We start from the raw sequence: 26407 nt of genomic DNA on the forward strand, positions 1-26407 counted from the left end.
TCGGCACTGTTACGTTAGTAGAGTGTACGATAGTTGTATCATCCGCCCACCTCCGTGTCAGAGTGTTTTGCACAGCACACCAAGACGACAGAGGCCCCTGATTCGAATCCCGGGGTGAGCAAGGGTGTTCTTTGTGAGTGTCCCTTCATCAATATCATCATCACTCATATTCATATTCGCGATTAACCAAAAGTGGCAGAAAAGCAAAGTAAAATAAACCAAATCAATCATTAGTTGGATCATTCACAACAATGACGTCTACTGTTGTCCAGAGGCTTGTGATTCAGGTAGGTTTTATAATGATTTGTGTCATGCCGAAAGGTATAAAACACCAGAGTTCAATACATTTGTTGCATAGTGAGACATCTAATTTTCTAGCTAAAAACTGCATGGATGATGATGCTTTATTGCAAACCCAGCTGACTTCAGGCAAATAAACAACACCTGTGGCGACTAATTCCATAAGTAAATTATTAACCAAAAAAGGGCCGACCTTTCCTTCGGACTTGGCGTTCCCACCCGAAATGCCCATGCTACGCCACTGATACAGGTACAAGAGGATAAAATATGCTTTGTAGTGAAAAGATTAATCTGATGTACTACAATTTATGGTTTTAAACTTGAGTGTGAATTTTCATCTAAGTGCTCTCATTTTCTTACATATATCATCTTTGCCTGGGTACCAAAACTTTGGGGTTGGGGCAAGGACAGTTATTTTTTTCTTGGTGGATAAGGGATAGCATTAAGAGACCATACTGTTGGGGCAAAAAGTAGGGGGACAATTCACCCCACACACTCCCCTAATTGCTGCTACTGTTCATACATGTTCATGTACATTAATTGCCCTAATAACTTGGTCTGGAAAACCTGGAAAAGTCAGGGAATTTTGTTTTCACAAAATAGTAGACACCCTGTCCTGAAACGGGGGTAAGTGTGCCTATGTTTTCCAGTTCGTCTCTGGAGCTAAATCATGTACTGACATACGATTTTACCAATCAACTACTTAAAGGACGTGTTTTAAAATTTCAACCAAAATGGTTTGAGTCTTACAAGTGGCTTCATGTTATTAATGACAAGGATGGAGTATTTTGTTTTTACTGCCACAAATACCATAGTATCGCTCCAAGGTAATGTTCAGTGACAAAAATGGTCTTTGCCTTTGTGACTGCAGGTTTTTGTAATTGGAAGAAAGGATTAGAAAAGTTTTCTGCACACGAAAAGAGCTCAGCTCACCTACAATCGGTTAGGAATTTTCACCATCGAAAGTCCCTTATCTAAGCTACTCTCAGTAAGGTTACTGCTCTTGAACAACAACGGGCTAGAAAATGTCTGCTCCACACAATTTCATCAATTTCTTTACTTAGCCCTTCAAGGCCTTGCACTGCGAGGGGACACAGGTGAAGAGAGCAATTTAGTCGAGCTTTTAAAACTTAAGATCAGAAGACTGTTCTGAAATTCAGTCTTGGCTCTCTCAAAACAAACGAGCAAAGATGTTTCACCCAGACCATCAGAATGAGATTTTGTCTTCGTTGGCAAACAAAATCATCAGAGATTTTACCCATGAAATTCCCTTTGTCGTACCCATAATGTTTTCATTAATCTTTGATGGCGCAAGAGATATCAGTCGTGATGAGCAGGAGTCAGTTTGTGTTAGGTGAGTGGATGAAGACATAGTAGTCAACAAAATATTTTTAGGGCTGTACTTAGTGCCAAACACTACTGGAGAGGGAATAGCCACCTACTCCGTGATGTCATCCTCCTTCTGAACCTTTCTTCGTCGAATCTCGGAGGCCAATCATATGATGGAGCTGCAAATATTTCAGTTGTTAACAAACGAGTTCAGGCAGTGTTGACAGAACAACCATTAGCATTGTTCGTCACATGTGGTGCACACTGTATTAATTTGATTATTAAAGAAGCTACCGAAGCTAGTATATGTGCTAGAAATGCCTTGCAATGTGCTAATGAACTAGGAGTGCTCAATAATACTATGAGCAAGTTTAAAGATGTTCTTAAACTCAAAGCTCAAACTGAAACAGAGAATCAGCAGTCTTGTCTCATTTCAAATATTTCACGAATCAAACCACTTTGTCCAACCAGGTGGATATATAGAGGAAAACAAATTCGTACTATCTTGAAAAAGTATTCCAGCATTCTTGAGACCCTTGATGAACTGAAAGATACTAACAGTCAAGCGAGTGTGTTACTTCATAATTTCAACTGTGGAGAAACAGTGCTTGGGTATCTGATAAGCAATTTAATTGATGTATTAGAAAAGTTGAACGAGTCTGCCCAAGGGAGGCAAAGAACTGTTTCTGGTTTGCTTGAAGCTGTAGATGTAAAATTGTCCATCAGCAATATGAGAACTGCAAGGAGTTTCAGTGAAATCTTCCACAAAGCCAATGAATACATTGAAAAATTTGACCTCCAGCCTATGATATTGCCTAGGAAAAGAAAAATCCCTAGATGGTTAAGTGACACTGACAATGACAACTACAGCCACACATCTCCAGAGAACTTCTACAGGGCACAGTACTTTTGTATTATTGATACTTGCCTATCAGGACTGGATATCAGATTCAACCAATCAGACATGTAAAAAAATTAGAAGATTGTCTTCTCAAGCAGGAAAATCTTAACACCCTGACTGGGTATCCTGAAATTGATGTACAGTCACTAGAACTGGAATTGAACATGTTTCACAAAAATGTTCTGTGCTGTCACTGAGAGATTGTTTAAATCACCTTCTGAATATGTCATCTGAAACAAGGGCATTTTTCATAAATGTTGAAGTGCTGGTGAGATTGCTTCTAGTGATCCCAACATCTTCCCGTGAGGCGGAAAGGAGCTTCAGCAGTCTTTGAAGATTAAAGACATACCTACGAGCATCAATGGCACAGAAGTGCTTAAACTACATAGCTGTGTGTCACACTCATCAAAGTGAATTGGACAGAATTAATCTGCATGAAATAGCAGAAACTTTTGTAGCCATTAACGATTTCAAAAGATAAATATTTGGGTCCTGGTCCTTTATGTAATTCAACATGTTAAGGTTGTATAAGCTTTGTTAGTGAATTGAAATATGTTTGTATTACATTTATAAGCAGTCCTGAAATCACTCACATAGTTACTTTAATTAAAATATGTATTGAGACATTATTTCTTTTATGTAATTTTGATAATATTGATGGAGTCAATAGCAAATATTGTAATATTTGTAGACCCAGTGAGTAACATTGACCAATCAAGAGAGAAATGTTGAATAATAGTTCATTTCATATTAATCAGTTAGTTTATCGTATTGGTCATATATATTAATTAAACATGTGTTACATAAACTTATTTCTTTTATTGTAAGGTTTCAATTTCTTGCGTCCCCCCAATAATTAGTACCTACAGACGGCCGTGATTAACTGGTACTCCATTATCGGCCAATATAGGCATATTGGTGTATCAGTTTATCGGTAAAATTACAGATTATTATACCACTTTGATCTATAAATATCTCATAGTTTAGTGCAAAATTCTACCATTTTGTTTTAATTTTTATGGATAATCTCCATGTCCTACTTTTTAAAAAGTAAATGTCTAAATATGCAGCTTCTTTTCCATTGTGGTCACCTCAAAACACACATGCATTAAAAAGGTCAATGAAGCATTCAGGTCTTCAAGGATCATTTGGAATTTTATATCGGTACTTTATAGGTATTGGCCAAAATTTCATATCTGCCCATCCCTACTTTCTACTCTTCCTTCATTATTGTTTTTATTACCGCATTTACTCATGTATAATGCTCACTTTTTTCCAAAATTTTTGTCCCCAAAAACTGTGGTGCATATTATGCATGGAATAATTCAGACAGCCAACATTAAAACCACATATATGTTCAGTATGTCACTACATTTAACACATATATATCAACAGGCGCAAATACAAATTACTAGTTTGGATTTCTTTAGTAATAATAATTTTTAAAAATACACTATAAGAGTGAAATGGCAATTTTCCATGATTTTTCACTTTGTAACAGAATGTTTTGCAGCATCACACCGTTCTGGCAGAATTCAAGCAAGCACCTCCCGTCATGGGATGTGTATCAGTGTTAGTTGGTAGGTGAGAAATAATAGCAAATATCTTCCTGAGCACATAATTTTTCATCTCCCTTTCTTTTACTAAAGAATAAACAAGTTGGTTGCAGAAGTGAAAGCTTTGGGATGCTAAACCCAGTGGAGAGAGAGGCAGGAGGTGGTGTGAGTTGGTGACTCATTGTATATGCAAATGACATCTTGGTCCACATAGCAACAGTTTTACGACTTACAACTAAGAAAGCCATTTCTTGAACCTGAATCTTACTGCAAATTATATACGAGATATAATTGTTTGTTGCTTTTCTCCATAAAAAATGAGGGTGCACATTATACACGTATAAATATGGATATTTCTTCTTGTCTCAGGATATGGTTATACCATCCTGCATCTATAGGCATTTGATTTCCTCAGTTTTATTTTGCTACGTGTATCATATTTATGCTGAGCCAGTATCACTGACATACTGATGCTCTTATTCTTAACAATACGTACTTGATTTTCATACACCAATGGTTCAACATTGCAAGGTACATGCAACATTGCCATGAAGGCACATTTAGGGGGTAGGTCCTCACACATTCTTGATCTTGGCTATTTTGGAAGTGATGTGATCGGCACCATGCTCCAGCTGCCTTTACCCCCAGGGTTGCCTCCAGGTTAACTTGAGGCTGGGTGAGCCCCAGGCTGCTTTTTGGAAACTGATTTTTTTATAATTATCAGTATAATTAGACTCCCACTGGTGTTGGCTCAGCTGTAATGTTTTTATTGGGCAATACTGTACTTAACCAAGTAACACAACACACGAATCATTGGAACCCTATGAAGAAATAAACTGTTTTACAATAAGATTTATACACATTCATTGTCAGACTTTTATTAACAGGAGTTGATATCTGAAGCCCTCTTCTCTTCTTGTATTTGTGAGCAGTAGTTGAATGTAGAGAAATATTTTTTTACTGCAAGTTGTGTGTGTTGTTTGTTGCGTAAGTCTGTTATTTTAACCTTGTATAATTCTTAACTCATTTTATTCCACAAGCTTCTCCGTGTGTGTAGAAAATACATGTGGCATACCTGCTGGAGATGGGGCCATGGTAATTTTGAGTGACAAATCCGAAGCTGGGGTAACTGAAATATCAGATGCATTTTTGGCAAGCCCTGGCATTGATCCACAGTTGGTTCCTGAAGGCTGGATCACAAATCATTACCGTTGGATTGTTTGGAAATTTGCTTCCATCGAAAGGAGATTCCCTGCCGTGTTCGGAGGAAGGTAAGGATACGTAAAATTAATTTATTTTGTGAAAGTCTTTTTTTAAAAAGTTTTTTGTGTGTTACTAGTTTTTTTTTTACATCGGTTTGTGAAAGCTTTGCCACATCTTACCCCCCTTGTAGTCTGTCTTAAGTAAAGCACAATGCCAGCAGCATGCCTAAGTGAGTGAGACGAAGACAGGAATGTTGAAAATGAATAAAGATAGATAAAAAAAAAAATGACGACTGAACCTTTCGCTACCCTTACAATGCTTATGGGAAAGAGGAGAAAACGTTCAGTTGCACCACTCACCCGGTCCTGTCTAATGGAGGGTAGTGGTATGAGGCTTGCCAACTCTGTACTAGTCCTTCTTTGTCAATGCATACTACACCTCAAGATTTCTAGAGGTAGTTTTCCGAAAGGAGACTAGTGGTACAGAGTGTGAACTTTCATCCTAAGACCAGCAACTCCAATATTGTCCTTGACAGGTATGTGAGGCATTGGTATTGTCAAGGCCAAAGCAGGTGATGGAAACATTTGCAGACACCAATTAGATGAACTCTGTGAGTGTACATTTCAATTTAAATGTAGCTTTTTTTAATATTGTAATCATTCCAAGATTTGGTTGTGATTTTACTGGCATATGTTGTTATTTAGCCACATTGAACTACTATTTGTGCTTCGCTAATTTGGTTATTGCCCAACAAACTCAATGACCAGTGTCTCTTCCTTGCTGTACATCCTCAAAATTTCACAATTGTAGGCTGTGATAGGTGTTTCATCACTCAACTTACAATACAGATTTACCATACTTCCAGTATTTTGTGCACTTCACACGCATCTGTTTTGAGTCCCATACATGTAATGAATTCTCCATGTACGTTGGTTGAAAATCTGTTACCTCATAAAACAGATCATTAATGTAACAGTCATAAATATTCTCTTACACGAGTAAGTTATCTCGTAACATATTGCAGGTGCTTGACAATGGATAATGTTTTGCTGCATTTGAAGTACCGCTATGATCGTGAAATAGACAGAAGCGAGCGTTCGGCTCTGAGGAAGATACTGGAGAGAGATGACACATCTGTAAAGACTATGGTTCTGTGTGTTGCTTCCATTATTAAGGTTGGTAACCAAGTATAATTGATTCATTAGATCATTTTGTACAGATGGAAGAGATGAATCCGTATGAGCCAATTCAATTTTATCAGCTTATTGGTAAATGGATCAATAATTTTATTGATCTGAGACATCATTTTGTTATATTTTAAAGTTTATAAAACATATAATTGATATGCCCTAGTTTTGTACAATAAATATATTAGGGATGGGTCGATATGAAATTTTGACCGATACCAATAAAGTTCCAATATATAATTTACCCATACCAATAACTGATATAAAATTCCAAATAGTCCTTGAGGAACCTGAATGGATCATTGACCTCCTTAATAAATGCATGTTTCAAGGTGACTACAGTGCAAAACAAGTTGTATATTTAGACATTTACTTTTTTAAAAAGTAGGACATGGAGATTACCCATAAAAATTATAACAAAATGGCAGAATTTTGCACTAAATTAAATTATATTTATAGATATATCGGTAATTTTACTGATACACTGATATGCCTACTTCGGCCAATACTTATTGAGTTTCAGGGCCTCCCCGATGGCACAGTGGTAGCGGCGTTGCCTTGTAATCAAGGGTTTCCAGGTTCGATACCTGGTGGAGGCACATAGTGGTTCGGATCTCACTTTAAACTGTAGATCCAATCCCGATTAGCCTTGCTGTGCATAAAGTGGACTTAAAACAACTCATTCAATCAATCAAAACTTATTGAGTACCAATTAATCTGTCCCATCCCTAGAATATTATAACAGCATAGAGTTACTATAATTGTGACTCCTCTAGCATCCAATCAGTTGGAGCATTTCGCAGACTCCCTGATATCTGGAATCACTCAGTATAATTCTCTATGTGGGACTTGTTTTTCTTATGAGGGGATTGTACTGTCCATGTGTGTTTGTGATTATCCTCTTTAATCAATTTCATCATCACCATTTATCCTCATCTTTGTGCTTAGCCAGAAGTAGCAAAAAACTGAATCGATTGATTGATTTGATTTATTTGTTTGTGATTATCCTCTTTAATCAATTTCATCATCACCATTTATCCTCATCTTTGTGATTAGCCAGAAGTAGCAAAAAACTGAATCGATTGATTGATTTGATTTATTTTACTTTGCATTTCTGCCACTTTTGGCTAATTGCAAAGGTGATGATGAGTGATGATATGATGAAGGGACAGTCACAATACACCCATGGCCAGACCGGGACACCCTGGACCCCTGGCATCGTAGCACACAGAGCTAATCACTCTGCCATGGAGGCCAGTATCAATCAATCATTCCTATCAGATGGACGCATGAGATGTAATCCAATCATATTCAGCACAGGACAAGTACAATCTCACTTACGGGGAACATAGAAAACGTATACAAAAAGATACAAAATTAAAACAATTTAAAACATTGAATTTACAACATGTTACAAGTATAGTTCAAATATAGTTTGCAGTCTAATTCAATCAAAAGTGACAACAGCATTTTTGCACCTAGTACAGTCTATGTATTTAAAAATGTCCAAATCATGTAATAACAATATTTCATTAAAATTTGCCTGTATTCTGTGTACAAAGTTGTGTGTCGCCTTCTTTCAGTTTATGGTGCAGGTTCGTATTTCTGGGTCTAGATCCCAGAATAGCCTGTGTGCATAAAGCAATCTTTAATATTGTAATTCTTTCAACATATAACATAGTATATGTTTTGAGATAATCTATATGTTCCTTTTTTCATTTATAATCAGTGTTAAAAACATTAGAAAAACCTGGAAATAGTTTTAAATGTTTCACTAGCTCACTTCATATTTGTAGTATGTACTGTTACTTTGTAATCAAGATTCCTGGTGGAAGAACCTTGTGCTGTGATTCAACTCCCACATTAAGCTGTAGGTCCAGTCCTAATTGTCCTATATGAGCATTCAATGAACTTCAATGAAAATTCTTCAAAGACCCTGAAGATGTGGAAACAAGAAATATGTGAATCAACATTTTACTAGTGTTGTCAATGTTTTACTACTGTGTGTAGCAATATTATGGACAATAAGATTTGACATCATATCCATCTATAGTCCTTATGAGTTTTTTACTAATCAATGCTTAAAAAGCATTATGAGTGTAATGCTAATATGGACTGTGTCTATCTACTTACTTTATTCACTTATCATTTTTATCGAGAATTGGTCAGAACATACCGGGTGTCCCAGAAGTCATCGAACCCGGTGTTTACGACTATATAACTGAAAAGCTAAACAGAATGAGAAGATACACTTTCTTCGAAGATAAGGCCCTGTATGTTGAGAAAATTATGTTTTACAAACATATGGAATATCATGCATGATTTAATAATAAATAATTAAAATGTTGCCAGAAATGAAAAAAAAAATCTGCAAATTGTGTTTATTGACACAGAACTCACCAAGGTAAATTATTTCAACATTTTTCAATAACACCAAACAGTCTGGATGCAATTCTATTGAATTTGACAGAAAAAAGTATGTTGATCAAGTCTTTCAAACTTCCACAAGGTATGAATGATGAGCTATTCCCAAATTCCATGTTTTTTAAATATGACGAACCACACTGGCAACACTGTTGCTGGCAAGTATCTGGCAAAGTGTACAAAAGGTTATTGAAAATTTTCTAAAATAACCAACTTTCTCCTTTTTCGTTAAAAGTGCCTTAGTATGATAGCCAGAGGTGAAACATGTCTGTCAGTGACACTTGCCAGCAACAGTGTTGCCAGTGTGGTTCGTAATATTGCAAAAGCATGGAATTTGGGACCAGCTCATTCATACCCTTGTGCAATGTTTGTAAGACTTCATAACGTACCTTTTCTGCCAAATTCAATAGAATTCCATCCAAATTGTTCGGTGATATTGAAAAATGTTGAGATAATTTACCTCAGTGAGTTCTGTGTGTTAATAAATACGATTTGCAGAATTTTTTTTTTTTTTTTAGTTTCTGACAACATTTTAATTATTTATTATTAAATCATGCATGATATTCCATAAATTTTCTCAACATACAGGTCCTTATCTTCGAAGAAAGCATTTCTTCTCATTCCGTGTAGCTTTTCAGTTATACAGTCATAAACATGGTTTGGCAACTTCTGGGACACACTGTATTAGGTGGTAGACCAGCAGTGGCTGAACCAAAACCCAACAAGTTCGGTTTGGGTTGAGTTGGTGTTTTAAGTCCACTTTATGAACAGTAAGGCTAATTGGGACTGGACCTACAGTTTAAACTGGGATCCGGACCACTATGTGCCTTCACCGGGGGTATCGAACTCGGGACTTCTTGATTACAAGCCGATGACGCTACCACTGCAACTTCAGTGAGGCCCCCCAACAAGTAAATCTAATTATGAATTATCCTCAACTATACACTATGATTCATACTTAACACCTTTGCAGTAAACGCTTGTCTGGCTGTGTTGTGGAGTAGTTAATATTCAACTAATTAAAAATGATATTCAATTTTATCATCAGGAGCAGAGTATATGTGCAAAGGATGCAAATGATTGTCACAACAAAACTACCTCCGGTGCAGAAGATAAGGCAAATTGCATTAACAATAAACCATGTGGAGAGAAGATATCCCTGGAATTGACAGATGGCTGGTACAGCATTAAAACTGCAATTGACCAGGAAATGCTTGGATTCGTTAACAGGGGAATCGTCAAAGTTGGCACAAAATTAATTACCCATGGAGCTGAGCTTGTCGGATGTGAATCAGGGTGTTCTCCGCTTGAGGTATGTTCTGCTGTAAAAGCAAATTTAATATAGTGTTATCAAAAACATATCTGCGAGAGAGAGAGACGTAAGGTAAATGTGAGCAGTGAAAATCACATTTAAAGCATTGCAACAATTCTCAATGGTATTCGTTGAAGTTATGCACCCAGGGTATTGATTAGGCATTCCTTTTTTTTTTTGCACTGCTATTGGAAAATGCTTAAAAATTGAACTTTTTTTTCTTACTGTAATGCATTTTATGAATCTACATTCTTCATTTAGTTTTACTGGTAAGAGCATGTTTCTCACAGTGCTTGGAATCTTTCAAAACGTCGGCTGAAGCATGGTGCTGATTGCATCACTTCCAAAATGGCGAACATCGAGAATATGTGGGGCATTACCACCACATCTCCTAAATGTGCCTTCATGGCACGGTGCTATAAGCACGGGGAACTTTTTAAGAACAACTAGGTAAGAGTTAAAAGGAATATTTTCTTTAATAATAAATAACTTTTGGAATTTTCCTATTATTGTGGCTACCATTCTCTGTAACAAGCTGCTGCAAATAATATTGGGAAGATTCAATTTGAAATTTAATCACCAAAACTTTTTCCAAGTTTGGATAAACTGCAACATACTCTAAAAATGCTGAGTCTTGGAGTAAATTTCTTGGAAATCCAAAAAGTATGGTTTTTATTAAGTCTGCACCAAAACTATCACCAGACCTGTTTTTACAGTTAAATTACACCTATTTTAATATTCTTTTATTGATTTTTAGAATTTTTTTAAAGCAATCATATGATAGATTAATATCAAAATATGCAGGGTTTTCTATTGAGGTGATTCAGATTCTATCAATACAGTAATCTTTTTTTATTATTGAAACTGTTATTTCTAGGTGCCTCAAAGTGTATTTCTGAAAATCTATACCAATTCTACACGACGAGCAAGATGGGATACAAAATTAGGCTTTTACTACCATTCCTCGTTTCTACCAATATCATTGTCTTCCATGCTACCACATGGAGGCCTAGCAAGTTGCATTGATGTTCTGATTTTCAGAGTGTACCCCTTGCTCTATGTTGAGAAGACAAAGGACAATAAAAATGGTAAGTATTGTGTTTTTCAGTATTCCATCTGAGTTCCACATGTTATCACCAAATGGTTAAACACTTATACTTACAAATAGTTTTTGAATTCATAGAGCTTTCCTGATGGCATAGTAGTAACATCGTCACCTTGTAATCAAGAGTTTAAAGAAACCTTTGATTTGATTGGTTTGTTTTTTATTCCTTATGGAGACAGTTCATCCCACCTTTACTTTCAGTTGTTGAGAATAAAATTTTTGCAGTTGAAATATTTAAAACCATATTCATAAAATATGCTTGAGCTAAAGGAATAGGAGGTTAATGGATGAGAAGACAGCGTCTGCATTGTCCCAAGGTTCTGTCTTGCCTCCCCTTTCTCACACGTTGCCTGCATATCTGCTCTTTTCTTCATCTGCCACAGATGGCACTGGCATGACCCTTCAGTTCACTCGACCAGTATGAGTTTTTATTAGGCAACCTTACATATCACTTGCAAGTCTGGGGTTATTAGCTTGTAGTTGTGCCCAAGTCAGTATAGTTGAACCTGATTTATACATATGTCAAGGTGAAGAGAAAATAATACATGTAACGGAGAATTACTTACATATCAGATTTAGATATCACGTCATGTCATTATTAAAAATACTGTAATTGTGTATATTTTGAGGAACAGAATATATGTAATACAGGTCATTTCTGTCATAAAGTGGTAAATTAATGAATCTAAAAGTTTTGATTCTTAAATACATTACTAGGGCTTGGAAGTTGAAGACCTATAAATTGCCAAAAAAAAGACCTATAAAAAGACCTAAAATATCAAAAAAAGGACCTAAAAACGTTGAAAAGGACGTATAAATGTGATCCAAATTAATTAATAACTTCAGTTCTAATTACATATTTAATGAATATGGGCGGCACCTCCCTATCTGACTTGAGATCTTTGCAGGCGCATGCTGTCTGGTCGTATACACCATGTTGAAAGCTTCAAAACAAGATAAAGTTGCCACTTACACCTTCCAGACAAGTTACGGTTAAAGGACCTTGTACTGTACTTGCTCGTCCAAAAATGTTTTTCTCTCATTTCAGGGATTGTTCAAATATATTTATTTATTTATTTATTTTTATTATTTCTTTACTACAGAAAGGATGTTTAAGAGGTGATGAACTGATGATGATTCGAATTGAGAATGGTCAGTAAAAACCTAGTCGAAAGAAGGTGAAGTTGCAAAAAAAAAGCCGTTAAGACCTAAAAATAGGCTAAAAAAGGACCAATAAGCCAAAATACGTCAAAAAAGGACAAATATAACCCATCTTTTTCTGGCCTACAATGACCCAAAATGAACATATATTATGTCTGGCTGCCGCTTTATTAGTGAACACATTGATACTGAAATACTACAGTTGACACTATAGTTTTAAATTTTTACTACCCAATTTTAAAAAAATCGTCTAAAATAGCATTTCTTTTACTAACGCTTGTTCATTTTTAATGCCTGTGCAAAGTGTGGTGTAAGTGATGGCTAAATCTGCACCTATTTCGATTTCAGTTTTATGTGGATTAGTGTCCACTTCACATGTAAATATTACTTTCTGGTCAAGCGTGTATCTTTTCTCTTGCTGTTTTCCATGGTCGACAAGTAGCAACTGTCACTTCTGATACATTGTTGTAGCTTGGTTACATTCAAATCAATTGTATTTTATGAAAATTTGTACGTATAACCAGAGGCGAGGCGTCCGGTCATCGAGAGATGCGCCGATGACCTAGCAAAGTAATAAAAATATAGCATTTTAAATATTTTAGAGAAGACGTAAAAGAATGTCAGAATATTTGCATATTTGTGCGAAATAAGCCAAGCGACAGCATGAAACAGCTCGAAATACGCAAGAGTTTCGCTAATCTTAGCGCATCGAAATGAATTTTCAGTACTACCTGTCACGCAGAACACTCCCGCCAAGTTTCCTATTGAAGGCAATGGTGTTAGAAGGTCCAGCTCATCACAGAATGGTGCGAATCCCTCTGGTCTCTGCCGGTGCCAAGAACAGCTGAATGCTTCTGAACAGGCAGACACACTACAAGGTCCAACGACCTCTACTTTCCCCCATTCTTTAAAAGTACACATACCCTCCCCCCCTCCCTTTTCAAAAATCCTGGACTCACTACTGCGAATGTCTGCTATTTCCACTTAAGAGGAAAAATACATTGAACGATATGAAATCTGCTTTTCATTATCAATACAATTTGCGGCAGACCATAAAGGTTCTTACCTTTAAAAGCGACAATTGAAGTGTTTGCATTTCAGTTTCGATCATATTTAATAATTCTAATCGCGTGGGATAGAATTGTGTGTCTTTTGTAGTGTATGGCCTGTGGTATGAGCTTTTCTCTTGAATTGACAATGACCTTGGCGTATATCTCAGATAAATATTGTGTCCCCCCTCCGTTGAAAGACCCTGACGTTTGGCAAATCTTGCGATGTCTACATAAAAATGTCACGCTTCGCCACTGCGTATAACACCAAATTACGTACAAATAAGGTTTAATTAACACGTTTTTAAAATTATATTTTGCCGAAACCTACAACAATTTACGTATAAAACAGAATTACGCAGAACTGAGTTATGCATAAAGCAGTCTCAACTGTATTTACTTGAGGAAAAAATCCTGACATGTTACTATCAGCATATATATACATATCTTAATGGTATGTATTGCTTGTTAACTCACTAACTAGATTTTTTTTAAAAGACAGTAATAAATATTGCTTTCTTGTTTTGTGGTGATAAATTGCATTTTAAAATCTTAAGCATCTACTAAGTGTATCAGTTTGATCCTCTTTGTTTTTAAACTTCTTTGTATATTTTACCTTGATGAATTATAATAAGGAAAATGCCAAAAAATATATTCCATATAGTCCATATGAAGACAATAATATGTACCAGAAATTTACATTAATCACTAGAACAAAAAAAAATATACTGGACACTCACTCCACAAAGGAATTATACTCTTTTATTCATTAAATGAAATAACAGAGTCTTCGGCTCGTAGACAATTAGCGGCAAACACTAATACTTTATGGCCAAATCAGGCCTCCCCGATGGTGGAGTGATTGCGTCGTTGCCTTGTAATTAAGGGGTCCTGGGTTCGATACCCAGTGGAGGCACATAGTGGTTCAGATCCCACTTTAAATTGTTGGTCCAGTCTCGATTAGCCTTACTGTGCATAAAGTGGACTTAAAACACAAAATCAGTAAATCAATTTATGGCAATTTTACTGATAAATTTTTGTGCACATCACTGGCTGAATACTATGTTGTCGTATCTCCATCCGCAAATTTTCAGGCAAGCTGATTGAAGTGTGATACATATGTGGATTTGGAATACACTACAATATTTGCACAAACATTTTATTATTGTTGATAGTTCACTCCAGTTGACATCGAAGTACGTAGCTTCAGAATGTGACACATTTACATGTACGGAGCACAATAACGCCATTAACTCATTTCTGGCGAAAAGTGGAGGTACAACAAAACAGCATTCAGCTGGCGATATATTGGCTGATGCCAATAGACTATCTGTCCCTTTTCTTGTATATACAGTATTAAACTTTGTTGATACAGAATGTAAGTTATCCACAGTATATATAATGGTTATATTTGTTCCTCTACCTCTCAAGTAATTAGAAATGGAAGAAGTGAAGCAAAGCAAGTGATGGAGTTTGAAAGCACATGGCAGAAGTGGGTTGAGCAAGTGTGTAGCCAAGTGAGTGCAGAGTTCCAGAAGAGGCAAGGCCGGAGTTCTACTAAGCACAAAAGTGTGTTGAGCAACGTGACAGCCGACAAGCATATCAAATCAATTACATCAGGAGAGGAACTGTGTGAACTGCTTGAGAATGCATCAGATCCAGCTAGAATCCATGTAAGCCCCTATATATGTACTCGAAGCTCCATGCTTAATCTTAAGGGTGCACTTAACAGATGATTTTAAAATATGCAAATTTTCTCCTCATGATGTTCAAATGTTCAGTCCTGTTGTAGTTCACATGCATTTGTTAAGGAGATAATTCCAAGTTTTGCCTAATGTTTTCCATTGTATGTATGTGTTCTCTTCCTCCCCAGTCTGCCTGTATTGTTTAGCTTACATACAGGGTTAAATGAACAATTGTTGATAACATTTTTGTTATTCATTGTACTAGTGACTGCATTGTATTACTTCTCACAGCTTCAGGAAAACGATAGAATATGGTAATCAGGGTATTGTGCCTCTGCTCGGGTTAAAATATAATACTCTTATAATATGTAATTTCTTAAATGTTTCCATATCTACAGTTGCTAATTATTTAACATAAAGTATAGATTTTACTTGTGTGGCTTATAAGGTTCTTTCTAAAACCAATGTGCTGCAGATGGTAGACAGTCATGTGCATTGTTATTGTAATACAGCTGATGACTATGAGGCAGTTTTTAATCAAGTGGCTTTTATCCTTTTCTCATTTTTCTTTCCGTTTTTTAACTTTTTTTACCTTTTTAATGTGAAGAAGGATCGGTTAACGGACCCGAAACATGTGTTTTAGGAAGAACCTTATAAACCAAGTAATTAAAATCTGTACTTTATCTCTTATGATATGATGGCAATTCTAGTATATGATGCATTTTGCATTCCTAGATTTTACATTTTCCCGCATCATACATTCATTCTTGATTGTCCCAACATAGCAAAATGTTACAAAATGTTCCTCGATTTTACATTTTCCCACATTTTAATTTTATTCAGTTTGGTCCCCTGAATAACATAAAATCGAGGTTCCACTGTAATTTCATAAAGCGGTTCGGAACTAACCTGAAGGTTTTAGAAATTCAGAACAGTGCAGAGTACATATATTATAAATTTTAATATATACTAATTTTTCCATTGGAATTTTACCAGTTTTACTTTAAAATATTCATAATTTTACATGAGATAATAAATCACAGAATCTATTTCTGCCAACAATGTTGTCACAAAAATGATACGTTACATAATTTCCAGGATATTTAGATTGTAAAAGTGTCATGTGAAACACCCAAACTCCAGAAAGTATTGACCAATATTTAGGGATGTGAAGAAGCTGAAAATTTACCGATGCCGATGTACTCACTGATAATTTTTGGAACCGATACCGATTCCAATACATGAGATTATTAAACAGAAATGGGATGTTATTTTCAGCATGACAAAAATAAATTTTCTATGTACATTTCTTTTGCATATCATATGTATATAAATATATATTCTCAAGAGATGCGAATGTACATTTGCATCTACAAAATGTTATGTGAACCTTTAAAAAGAACATGGATTCTCAAGAGATTAAACATTAGTACACAATCAGTTCTTTGAAATGCAAAATGAATTCCTGTTCTGCCAGATTCAACTTCAGAAACACGAGATTTGGAAGCACTTCAGGAAGTAACCTACTTCTTCTCTTATCTCAAATCTGTTCAGCAACACTGAACACTCAATCACTGAATACTGATGCAGCAGGTATGCCCAAGTATTTTCTCAGCACTTGCTTCACGTTTGAATACTCACTTTTGAATTTCCAATACAGCAGCAGATCCTGGTTCAGCAATGTACTGTTTTATTTCCGATTTATAGTTAGGTTGATCCTCTGAATGAGTTTGCAATAATTTTATTACAAAAACTCTACAATAATGACGAATCATAACCAAATTTTCAATAAATCTTACAAAACTAGAATATAAAAATTATTAGAAGGTAAAAACTCTAGTATAATCTGTACCGGTTTAAATATCGGATTTTTGCCGATTCCGATACCGATGCCGATGTGTCAATTTCGGCCGATTTTCATACATCTGTAATCAGCTTCGGCACATCCCTACCAATATTGGTGATTGAATTTCAGCTGCTGCTTTCTCATACCAATACCCCTTGTATCAGCCGGTATCAATACATTTGCATGAGTATTGGCTCAAACCTAAATTTGAATTATGAACTCACTACTTATGATATACTAGAGTATGCAATCCACTAAAAAATGTATATTTTTCAGTCAGTATTAAGTGGAACACAACAAGATATTGTAGATGAATACAAGCGCAACTTCCAGGAAAAATTAAACCAAGAGGCAGAAGCAGAAATCAAGAAGCGATTAAACAGCGAATCTGCACCTGTACAGAGACACGTGACTTCATTGTTAAAGGTTAGTGCCTTGAGAATAGGTAAAGTGTATTATTTTGTGATTGAGAGTTATTATTTCCTGGTTGTAGTTTTGTCCTTTGATAGAGCCTTTGCACCAGCATGTCTCACACCATGGCTGTGCGCAGTAAGGAGTCAGGCTTTGAACTTGGGCTATGGAATGCATGGCTGCACGAGGAAGCGTAACAACTTTCCTCCCAAGATTTCAGTTCAGTACTTCATGCTTCACCACTAAAAAACCACTGCTTGCTTTGCCTGGTCTCTTTATAGCTCGTCACCTGGGAGCTGGCTAGCATTTTTGATGATAATAGCTTATAGCATCTTATTCCTGGGTCGTGACGTGACATCTTACTACGTTTTAAGTCCCATGGCATGAATAGCATATTTTAATATTAAAAATTGTTGTATTGTCACATGTTTATAATATCATATTGTAGGGATGTGCCGAAGCCGATAACAGATGTATGAAAATTGGCAGAAATTGACATATCGGCATCGGCAAAAATCCGATATTTAAACCGATACAGATTATACTATAGTTTTACCTTCTAATAAGTTTTATATTTTAGTTTTCTAAGATATTTTGAAAATTAGGTTATGATTCTTCATCATTGTGGAGTTTTTGTAATAAAATTATTGCAAACTCTCATTCAGAGGATCAACCTAACTCAAAATCAGAAATAAAACAGTACATTGCTGAACCAACTAGTCCATGTGACCAGGATCTGCCATTGTATTGAAAATTCAAAAATTAGTATTCAAACCTGAAGCAAGTGCTGAGAAAATACTTGAGCATACCTGCTGCAACAGTATTCAGTGAATCAGTGTTCGGTGTTGTTGAACAGATTTGCGATAAGAGAAGTAGGTTACTTCCTGAAGTGCTTCCAAAACTCGTGTTTCTGAAGTTGAATCTGGCAGCAGTAAATTTCCAACATTGAGAACAGGAATTCATTTTGCATTTCAAAGAACTGCTTGTGTACTAATATTAAATCTCTTGAGAATGTATGTTCTTCTTAAAGGTTCACATAACCACTTTTTTTTAGATGCAAATGTACATTTGCATCTCTTGAGAATATATATGTATATACATATGATATGCAATAGAAATGTACATAGGATTTTTATTTTTGTCATGCTGGAAATAACATTCCATTTCTGTTTCATAATCTTATGTATCGGAATCGGTTAAATATAGGCATCGGTAAATTTTCAGCTTCGTCACATCCCTATCATATTGTATGAGTTCTATTCATCCTACTTTACCTACTATTCCTTTTTTTTTAAAAAAAAAAACACCTGTTTTCAGCTTATTTGTATATTTTTGACATATATATTAACTTCAGGTATTAATTCAGGAAGCATTCAGTAACTAGATTTTTGTAGGAACACTTCAGCTCTATACATATAGATAGTATCTCATAAGCCTAATTTACCAATGGGCCTGCAATTATCATAAAACTTACTATGAGCATATTTTTGTGTACTCTTCTTGATTTATTCAATTATAGTACCTGTACATGAAAGAGAGTGTATTCCTAAGCATAAAACAGTTGTTAGATTTTGTTTGTTTTGTTGTAGATACGTTTGATGGATGTAAAAAATCCAGAAGCCAAGCGAGCTGCTATACTTTCTATTTGGCATCCATCAGAGGAAATTGTAACTTTTTTTAAGGAGGGAAAAGCTGTCCGTATTTTCAATGTTGCTGCATCTGGTGTAAGGTATGATGGTTTGTTATTGTTTTTAGTATTACATTTGTAAATACTACATTGTGTTCAATAAGGATGAGGTTCACTCTTTTGTTCACTGAGCGTGAAGAGCTAAATGAAAGGGAGATCTAGATGACCTGGTTTTGGACAGAAGTCATAATTTCACCGTAGTGCTTATGGATATATTACTCTTTTAAGTAGGGATGGCTAAATTTGAATAAAATTTTATCCAGATATCACATAATCCAAATATCGGATATTCTGATATCCAAACATACAGATTATATGGATATTCAAATTATCCAGATATCTGAATTGTCTGGATTATCTGAAATGTCAGAATATCCAAATGCATGCAGTTTTATTGTTTATTCATTTTACGGTCTATCCACATTATTTTATTCGTCATGTTTGTATTTCATTGTACAGGTTTCATACAAATCCTTCATCAAATCTGTACTCTCCGGATACCCGTACTATTTGGATATTTTGATATACAAATTATCCAGATATTAGGATATCCAGATTATCCATTGTATTCAAAATGGATATTGGATAATTTGAAATCCAGATATTTGTTATCTGGATTTGGTGGCCATTCCTACTTTTAATAGGAAAATGTTAATAAATCTGCACAAAGTATATGATCAGAGAGAAGGAAGGTTACGTAAGGACTGACTGTTACAAAAAATGCCAAAACATTGCTGTGATTAGTTACATCTGTTAAGTTGAAGAGATAATTTTCATTCTCCATAAGAAATATGTGGGAACTAAAACACATTTAATAACATTGAATTGTTTGAGCTTTTAACCACTATCCTTTGTTTATTGCATACAAGCTTTGAGCTTTTCATAGATTGGTTTTCTCTCTGTCCTTAGGGTAGCTTGTCAGTTGTCATGTTGCTGGCCCCCATGGTGTAGTGGTTAGCACATCGCACTATGATGCCAGTTGTCCCGGGTTCAAATCCCAGCCTGGGCATGGATGTTTGTGAGTGTCCATCATCAATTTCATCACATCATCACTCATTCCCATCTTCTCAATTAGCCAAACATGGCACAAAAGCGGTGTAAAATAAAGCAAATCAATCAATCAAAGTCAGTTGTCATGTTCTTAGATATTTTACATGAAATGAAGCTGCATCAGAGTATTTTCTTTACATTTTTGTTTTTTCTCGGTGCATCAGTGAAGGTGAAGAAAAGGAAATTGTGTCTTCAGTACAGATACTGTGGGGATACCTATGCCGTTAGGAATGAATGAATATTATTTTCAGTTTCTTTCTCTTAACTGTTCAGGTAATGTCACCTCAGTGGTCAAGCATGTTATGTGCTCAACACAATCTTACCACCACTTGTTCAATTTCTGACATGGACATTTCTGTGTATTTCTCAATTTTATCCAATTCGTATTCATCCTCGTCATTGGGATTGACCTAAAGTGTTAGAAAAGCGGTGCTAAATAAGAAAATATACAAGTATTAGGTAATTAAATAAGAATTAAATAAAAACCCAAAAATAATTAAATCACTGCTTGTGATCACATTAGGATAATAGGTGGAGGTGAAGAGTTAAAGAACCGATAACACTTTGAACCAATACAAATACTCCTAGCAATTTGTGGAATACAAATGCAGATACTTTACGTTAGCAATGAGATGAGGCAAGAAATTTTTCAAATTCTGATTTCCTTGTGGATTTTTTTAAATTTTTTGATTCTGATTGCCAATATTTAAACTGTTGTTTTGAGCTGCTGAAAATAATTCTGTATATATTTTTCTGAGATTTTATCATGGTTTGAAAGCAGTTTGTATGAGAAGGGAATATGAGATTCCAAAGCAGTGTATGTTTCTACAGTATGTCTCCTGTGATCAAACTTTTGAAGCTAAGAAATTGATTATCATAATTGGTTTAAATATTGATTTTTTTTTTATTTATTTTTTTTTTTTTTCAAAATCTAATGCATGGCCATGATGCATAGATCAGAAATCACTTTCGCCAGCCTCCGTAGCAGAGATGTTAGCACATCGAAGAAAGTGGCAGAAAAGTGAAGTAAAATAAACCAAATCAATCAATCAGAAATCACTTTGTTTTGTCACATTCCGAAAATGTTAAATCTGGAATAGTTTTATGACATGCCCTTCATTGGGAGCATGATTATTGAATGTATTTATAATACAGGCAAATTTAAAATGAGAACATAAAATTGGGGTCCTACTGTACTCGTACTCTGGAATTGTATCTCACAGCATCAAACAATTACACGAGGCATGTCATATCTTTAATATGAAAGTGTTGGTGAAAATACAAATTGAAGTTCACTATATGTGTTTTTTATATATTTTCAGAGGCTCTGACTTGCAGCTTACTGCAACACGGCAAACCCAGTACAAGGAGCTGAATAGAGAAATAAAGTCTAACTTTTGTGCTCGTGTTTACACCAGTTTAGAAGAAGCGTGTTCACAGAATTTCCATCCTGTGTGTGGAGAGTTCGATACCATCGGTGTTGTGGCTCACATTGGTGCTGGTCCCCACGGCACATCCAATTTCCAGACTGTTTATCTTGCTGGGAGCGATTTCTCAGTGATGGGGATTGCCTTCTGGGGTGGAGTGAAGGTGAGTAAGGGGAATAAATGCATTATTTTTTAGGGGGGAGCTGATTGCAGGATTTAGGTGTTAGGGTACGTTGATCCTGCAGCTTGGCTCCAGGCATACTCGGTGGCTGGGCATTTTAACCTTTAGTCGTATTTTGGTTGATATATCTGTCGACTATCGAATATAAGGTGCTACTCCTATTTTGGTCGATATATCGACCATGCAGCTGATTACAAAATTCCTGTTTTTTTTTTTATTATCTTGATACTTTTCTTTTAGGTTGGAAACACTTACAGTGGGTTAAACGAAACTTTGGCATGTAATGTGGATGCACATTTGTTCTATTAATTTCAGTGCCCACTGCCACCTTCCTCATTGGAACTCATTGTACTGTTCTTGGCATGCTTCTATTGTTCGTAGTTCTCCGGCTGCCATTAGGTGCGCTGTTGTTAACTGTACGTCTGCGTCCGTGTCGTCTGCTATTTCCTGGCGCTAACTGTTGTAGTAGGAGAATCCATGTATCCGCTATCAATGTTTAGCTAATGTGGGAAGTGCATTATGGCATGTGTTTCTTTGATTTTTGTGTCTACGAGTGTGTGGGCGGTGTGCTTGTATTTTATGGCTATTGTATTTGATGTGTTTAGCAAGACCAGTAGTGGGTTAGGCTTTTCTTGCATCTGTTAGGTGTTGTTGGATTCTTTAATTGACAGATCTGATGGACCTGCCGATGTAATGTGCCTTGCACTCGCACTCTGCATCATAAACACCTGGGTTATCAAGTGGGGAGAGGAAGTACCGTTTGTGTTTGTTTAGTTTATCAGCTATTTTGGCATTGGGTTTGTGCGCTACTTTGATGTCATAGGAAAGAAGGGCTTTGGATATGCAGTTGGATGTGGTGGGATGGATGGTAGGGGAAGGCAAACCATTTATATTTGCCGTTGGAGGTTGATTGTGGCTGGGTAGGGTGCCTGACCTGTATTTCCACTTTACTGCTTGTTGTTGTGCTTTTATGTAGCCATGTTTCAGGGCTATTTCAGTGATGGTGGCTTCAAGATTCCAATGTGTGTGTAAACAAGATGTGCATTGGTTTATCATGGTGCGAAATATGCTGTAAAATAGCTATTTTAAGCTATTGGATCATTCTATTTTTAAAATCTGGTATTATAGCATAACCTTATTGTCTGTTATCCTGGATAGAATAATAATAACAGCAATGAAATAACATAAAACGATTATGTAAGATTTAGTACATTTATATTGAGCCATGACGTTCATATGAATTACTAGTTAAGCACTGACACAATAGGAATTGTAATTATGACACAACACTGAAATTTTCTTATATTTTCTCTCTCTCTCACCAAATTTCTCTTCAAACTAAGTTGCTGAAAAATTGCATTGGAAATGTTTACTTTAACCTTCAAACAGGACCCTTTCTGCCCTAGGCAAGCCGAGACCCCGTTGAGTTAAAATGAGAGAGGGAGTTAAATTGTCCAATTTGAGGGACACTCAGTGATCTGCCAGAAATTTAATTGTCTGACAACACCTTCTTCATCAAGACAAAATCAAAGTTTTTCACTTACTGTGCAACATTAGTGCCAATTTCAAATATATATTGGTGGCAGTGCAGATTGATACATTTTGAGAAATTTTGGGGGCATGTGTGACTTGTCCCCCTCCCCCCTCCTCACAGTAAGCACATATCCTGTGCAAGAGAGTGAATTTTCAAACTACAGTCAACTCTCGATACAACAACCTTTCACAGTTCCCGGGAAAAGGGTCGTTGTTTCGAAGGAGTCGTTATTGGAATTTGCACCAATTTCATCTTAAACGGAGCTCAAACGGACATAAAGATGCCTAGGAGATGGTAACACCATGTATCCTGGTAGTTATACAACCTGTTACGCACATGACGTGTTGTGAGAAGGAAAATAGAACATGAAAACGTTTTCATAAAAAAGGATTTAAAATAATGTTACTTTCTTTCAATTGTGCACCGTCGTTGCTCTCCCAGGAAATTCTTACAATTCTAGTTCATGAGAAACCCGTTTGCACTGAGACCTATGGAAAGGAAAACAATAACTCGCTTATTGCAAGCGAAACTTGAAGAATCTTGACACCAGTCAGACTGGCGCCAGCAAAAGTCGGGAGATATCTGGCAGAATGAATGTTGGATTTCATATGGGTCTACTGGAGCATTGCCTGTTACAAGATTAACTGGTAAAATTAAATCTCTCCGGAGAAACAACACAACCGTTCTAGGCACAAAAAAAAAGGGCGGGGCTGTAAATTTCGTTCTGGTTCGGCAGTGTAAAATACATCGTTAAAAAAAAGTCACGTTTTATTTGCTTGAACCAACTTCATTCACCCCCCCCCCCCCTTATTCAAGGCAGCAGTCCAAACTCCTTCCTTGACTTGCATTGTAATCCAGAGTGAAAAAGGAAACGCGCAACTTGCGATCTGTTTTCACCCAGTGCGTATTCTAACTAGGACACGTCATTAAACAGCATCGCAGTCGATAATCATTCAGGTTTGGAATTGAATTTCACTGTAAACTGTATATTTAGTCCCGATTAGCCCATCAGCATAAAATGAACTTAAAACAAGCTTTATGAACCTGTGAATTTTCACATATCAAAATGGTAGATCGTTATTTACTCTCACGTTAATCGATTTAATGTTGGATTCAGGACTATTCTCGATGTCAAACACCCATTCCTCCAAAAGTTTTCCCCTTGAATAATGTCTTTTTAATCGGTCCCAGCGAACATTCCTACACTGAACATTTTTTTTTTTCCTTCTTCACATGAATTGTTCTGAGGAAAAGGATGATGCGAATTAAATATACAGTTTTGCTTATCAGAACAGAAGGCGCAGAACATGAAGTTGTTTTAACTCTTGTTTTCCTTTCTGGAGATCGAATTTCAGACAGCTTTGCGAGATTCAAAACAATAACTTTCTCCTTCGCGCTGGATGAGTCATTGCTGTTATCAGCAAGCAAGATGCTAGACAAAACACTGGCACCAGGTGCAGCGTAAAAACAAGGAGACTGGCTGGAAGTTCGAGCAACAGGTGGCGGAAGAGAAAAATAAGATGGAACTTTTAACAGCAGTGTAAAGAAAGAAAGAAATGACCCTTGCTTTACGTTTTACCATGCACCAGACAATAATACGGGCAATATTTCCTATGCAGACAACAGCATAAAAAAAAAATAGGGCCTGAATTCTGCAATTATCAACATTGCCGTGCACACCAGTGGTGGAGAATGAGCTGGGGAAAGGATAGAGGGCCACATTTTTTTTTACTTGTTGTATGGGTTTTGTTCGTTTTCAAGAATATATCCAGAACTGGTTGCCCCATTTCAGACATCAAAGGAAAGGAATAGGGGTGGGTCCACTTCCACCCTCGCCTGTAATCAGCCCGTGTGCACACACGAGCAAGAAAATCGTGGCTGAAACAATCGGCATTGCCCCCCCCTCCCCCCATGTTTGCTGACAGGAAAAGAGGGAGAAGTCAGTCAGCCAACGGAACAATTTTTTGGCAGATATTACGACATCGACACAATTAGGAAAATGTATGAAGTGGGATTATGATGCACATAAGATCGAAGTAAACTTTTATGGAAACCTGGATGACAACGCATTAAGTGGGTTGACGATCTTTAGTTGGCCTATGTGGTTTTGATTATCTCTAACAGTTTCGCTTTTTTATGAAGTGTTACAGGGAAAAAGGAACACGTTTTGAATGAAAGCGGTTACCAGAAGTTGTCGGCTACAAGGCCAAGAGTTGCTCACTCACGGGAACCTTCTGAACTCTAGGTCAGAGCTGGACAGACTTCTCTTCTCGCGTATCCAAGAGCAAGAGTGGCAAAACAAGCCTGGCACGTTGTTGGGTTGCAGGGTAACATTGGTGCACTTGAGGGAGGGGAGGAGAGCAGAGGTCAAGTGCTATTGGATATCACTCAAAATGGTGTAGTGGTGTCTATTTTTAGTTCAGACCCAATTGTGAGCAGTAGAGCGCTCGTGAAGGGAATGAGTGAAAAGAACAATGCATTTTTCGGCCGATTTCCTTCAATTTTTTAACTTTTTCCCAAAAATTTTCAACTTTTTTCTAAATTTTTCACGGTTCCCAGGAAAAGGGTCGTTACTTTGAGAGGGTCGTTATACCCGGGGTCGTAGAATCGAGAGTTGACTGTATAGGTTTGGAGGCAGTATGTTACATAGTATGTGCACAAGGGTTTAAACCAAAATTTAAAGAAAAAACCTGATGATATTTGTCCATGAGTTTACTTGTAATATTTAATGAACCTATTTGTATTATGCATATGCTATGTTATTTTCAACAAAAGCGTCATGCCAAAGGTTAAAATGGTTAAAATGAATATTCCAATCAAATTCTCTCACATATCATACACTCTGTCCAAGGGATCTGTGAAGCAAGGCTGGGTACAAAGATTGAGAAGGGGAGAAAGCAAGTGGACAGAGCGAAGCAGTAGGTGCTCCTGCTAATGGCTGGCAACTACAGCTGCAATTCCCCTCTCACGCGTTGATTGGTCGAGCTCTCTTGAGTCAGTACTTGCGTAGTAACTTGTTTTTGTTGGTTTGCTCCAGAGTTTCCTGAGATAGAGTATAG

At 36.4% G+C, this 26407-nt stretch overlaps 1 protein-coding gene across 4 annotated transcripts in view; it reads left to right on the forward strand.

Moving 5' to 3' along the window:
- The window catches only part of Brca2 (BRCA2, DNA repair associated), a 74084-nt gene that overhangs the window by 34582 nt on the left and 13095 nt on the right, over nt 1-26407 (forward strand). For all 4 annotated transcript variants that reach the window (XM_083126528.1, XM_083126526.1, XM_083126527.1 and 1 more), the window contains exons 8-15: nt 5127-5357; nt 6314-6464; nt 9949-10212; nt 11090-11300; nt 14959-15200; nt 17335-17484; nt 19059-19198; nt 21529-21796. In XM_083126528.1, coding sequence (XP_082982654.1) covers nt 5127-5357; nt 6314-6464; nt 9949-10212; nt 11090-11300; nt 14959-15200; nt 17335-17484; nt 19059-19198; nt 21529-21796 — 1657 coding nt within the window. The remainder of the gene's footprint in view (nt 1-5126; nt 5358-6313; nt 6465-9948; nt 10213-11089; nt 11301-14958; nt 15201-17334; nt 17485-19058; nt 19199-21528; nt 21797-26407) is intronic.

This window comes from Lepisma saccharinum, chromosome 8 (genome assembly GCF_977018435.1).
Source record: "Lepisma saccharinum chromosome 8, izLepSacc3.1, whole genome shotgun sequence".
Classification (NCBI taxonomy): Eukaryota; Metazoa; Arthropoda; class Insecta; order Zygentoma; family Lepismatidae; genus Lepisma; species Lepisma saccharinum.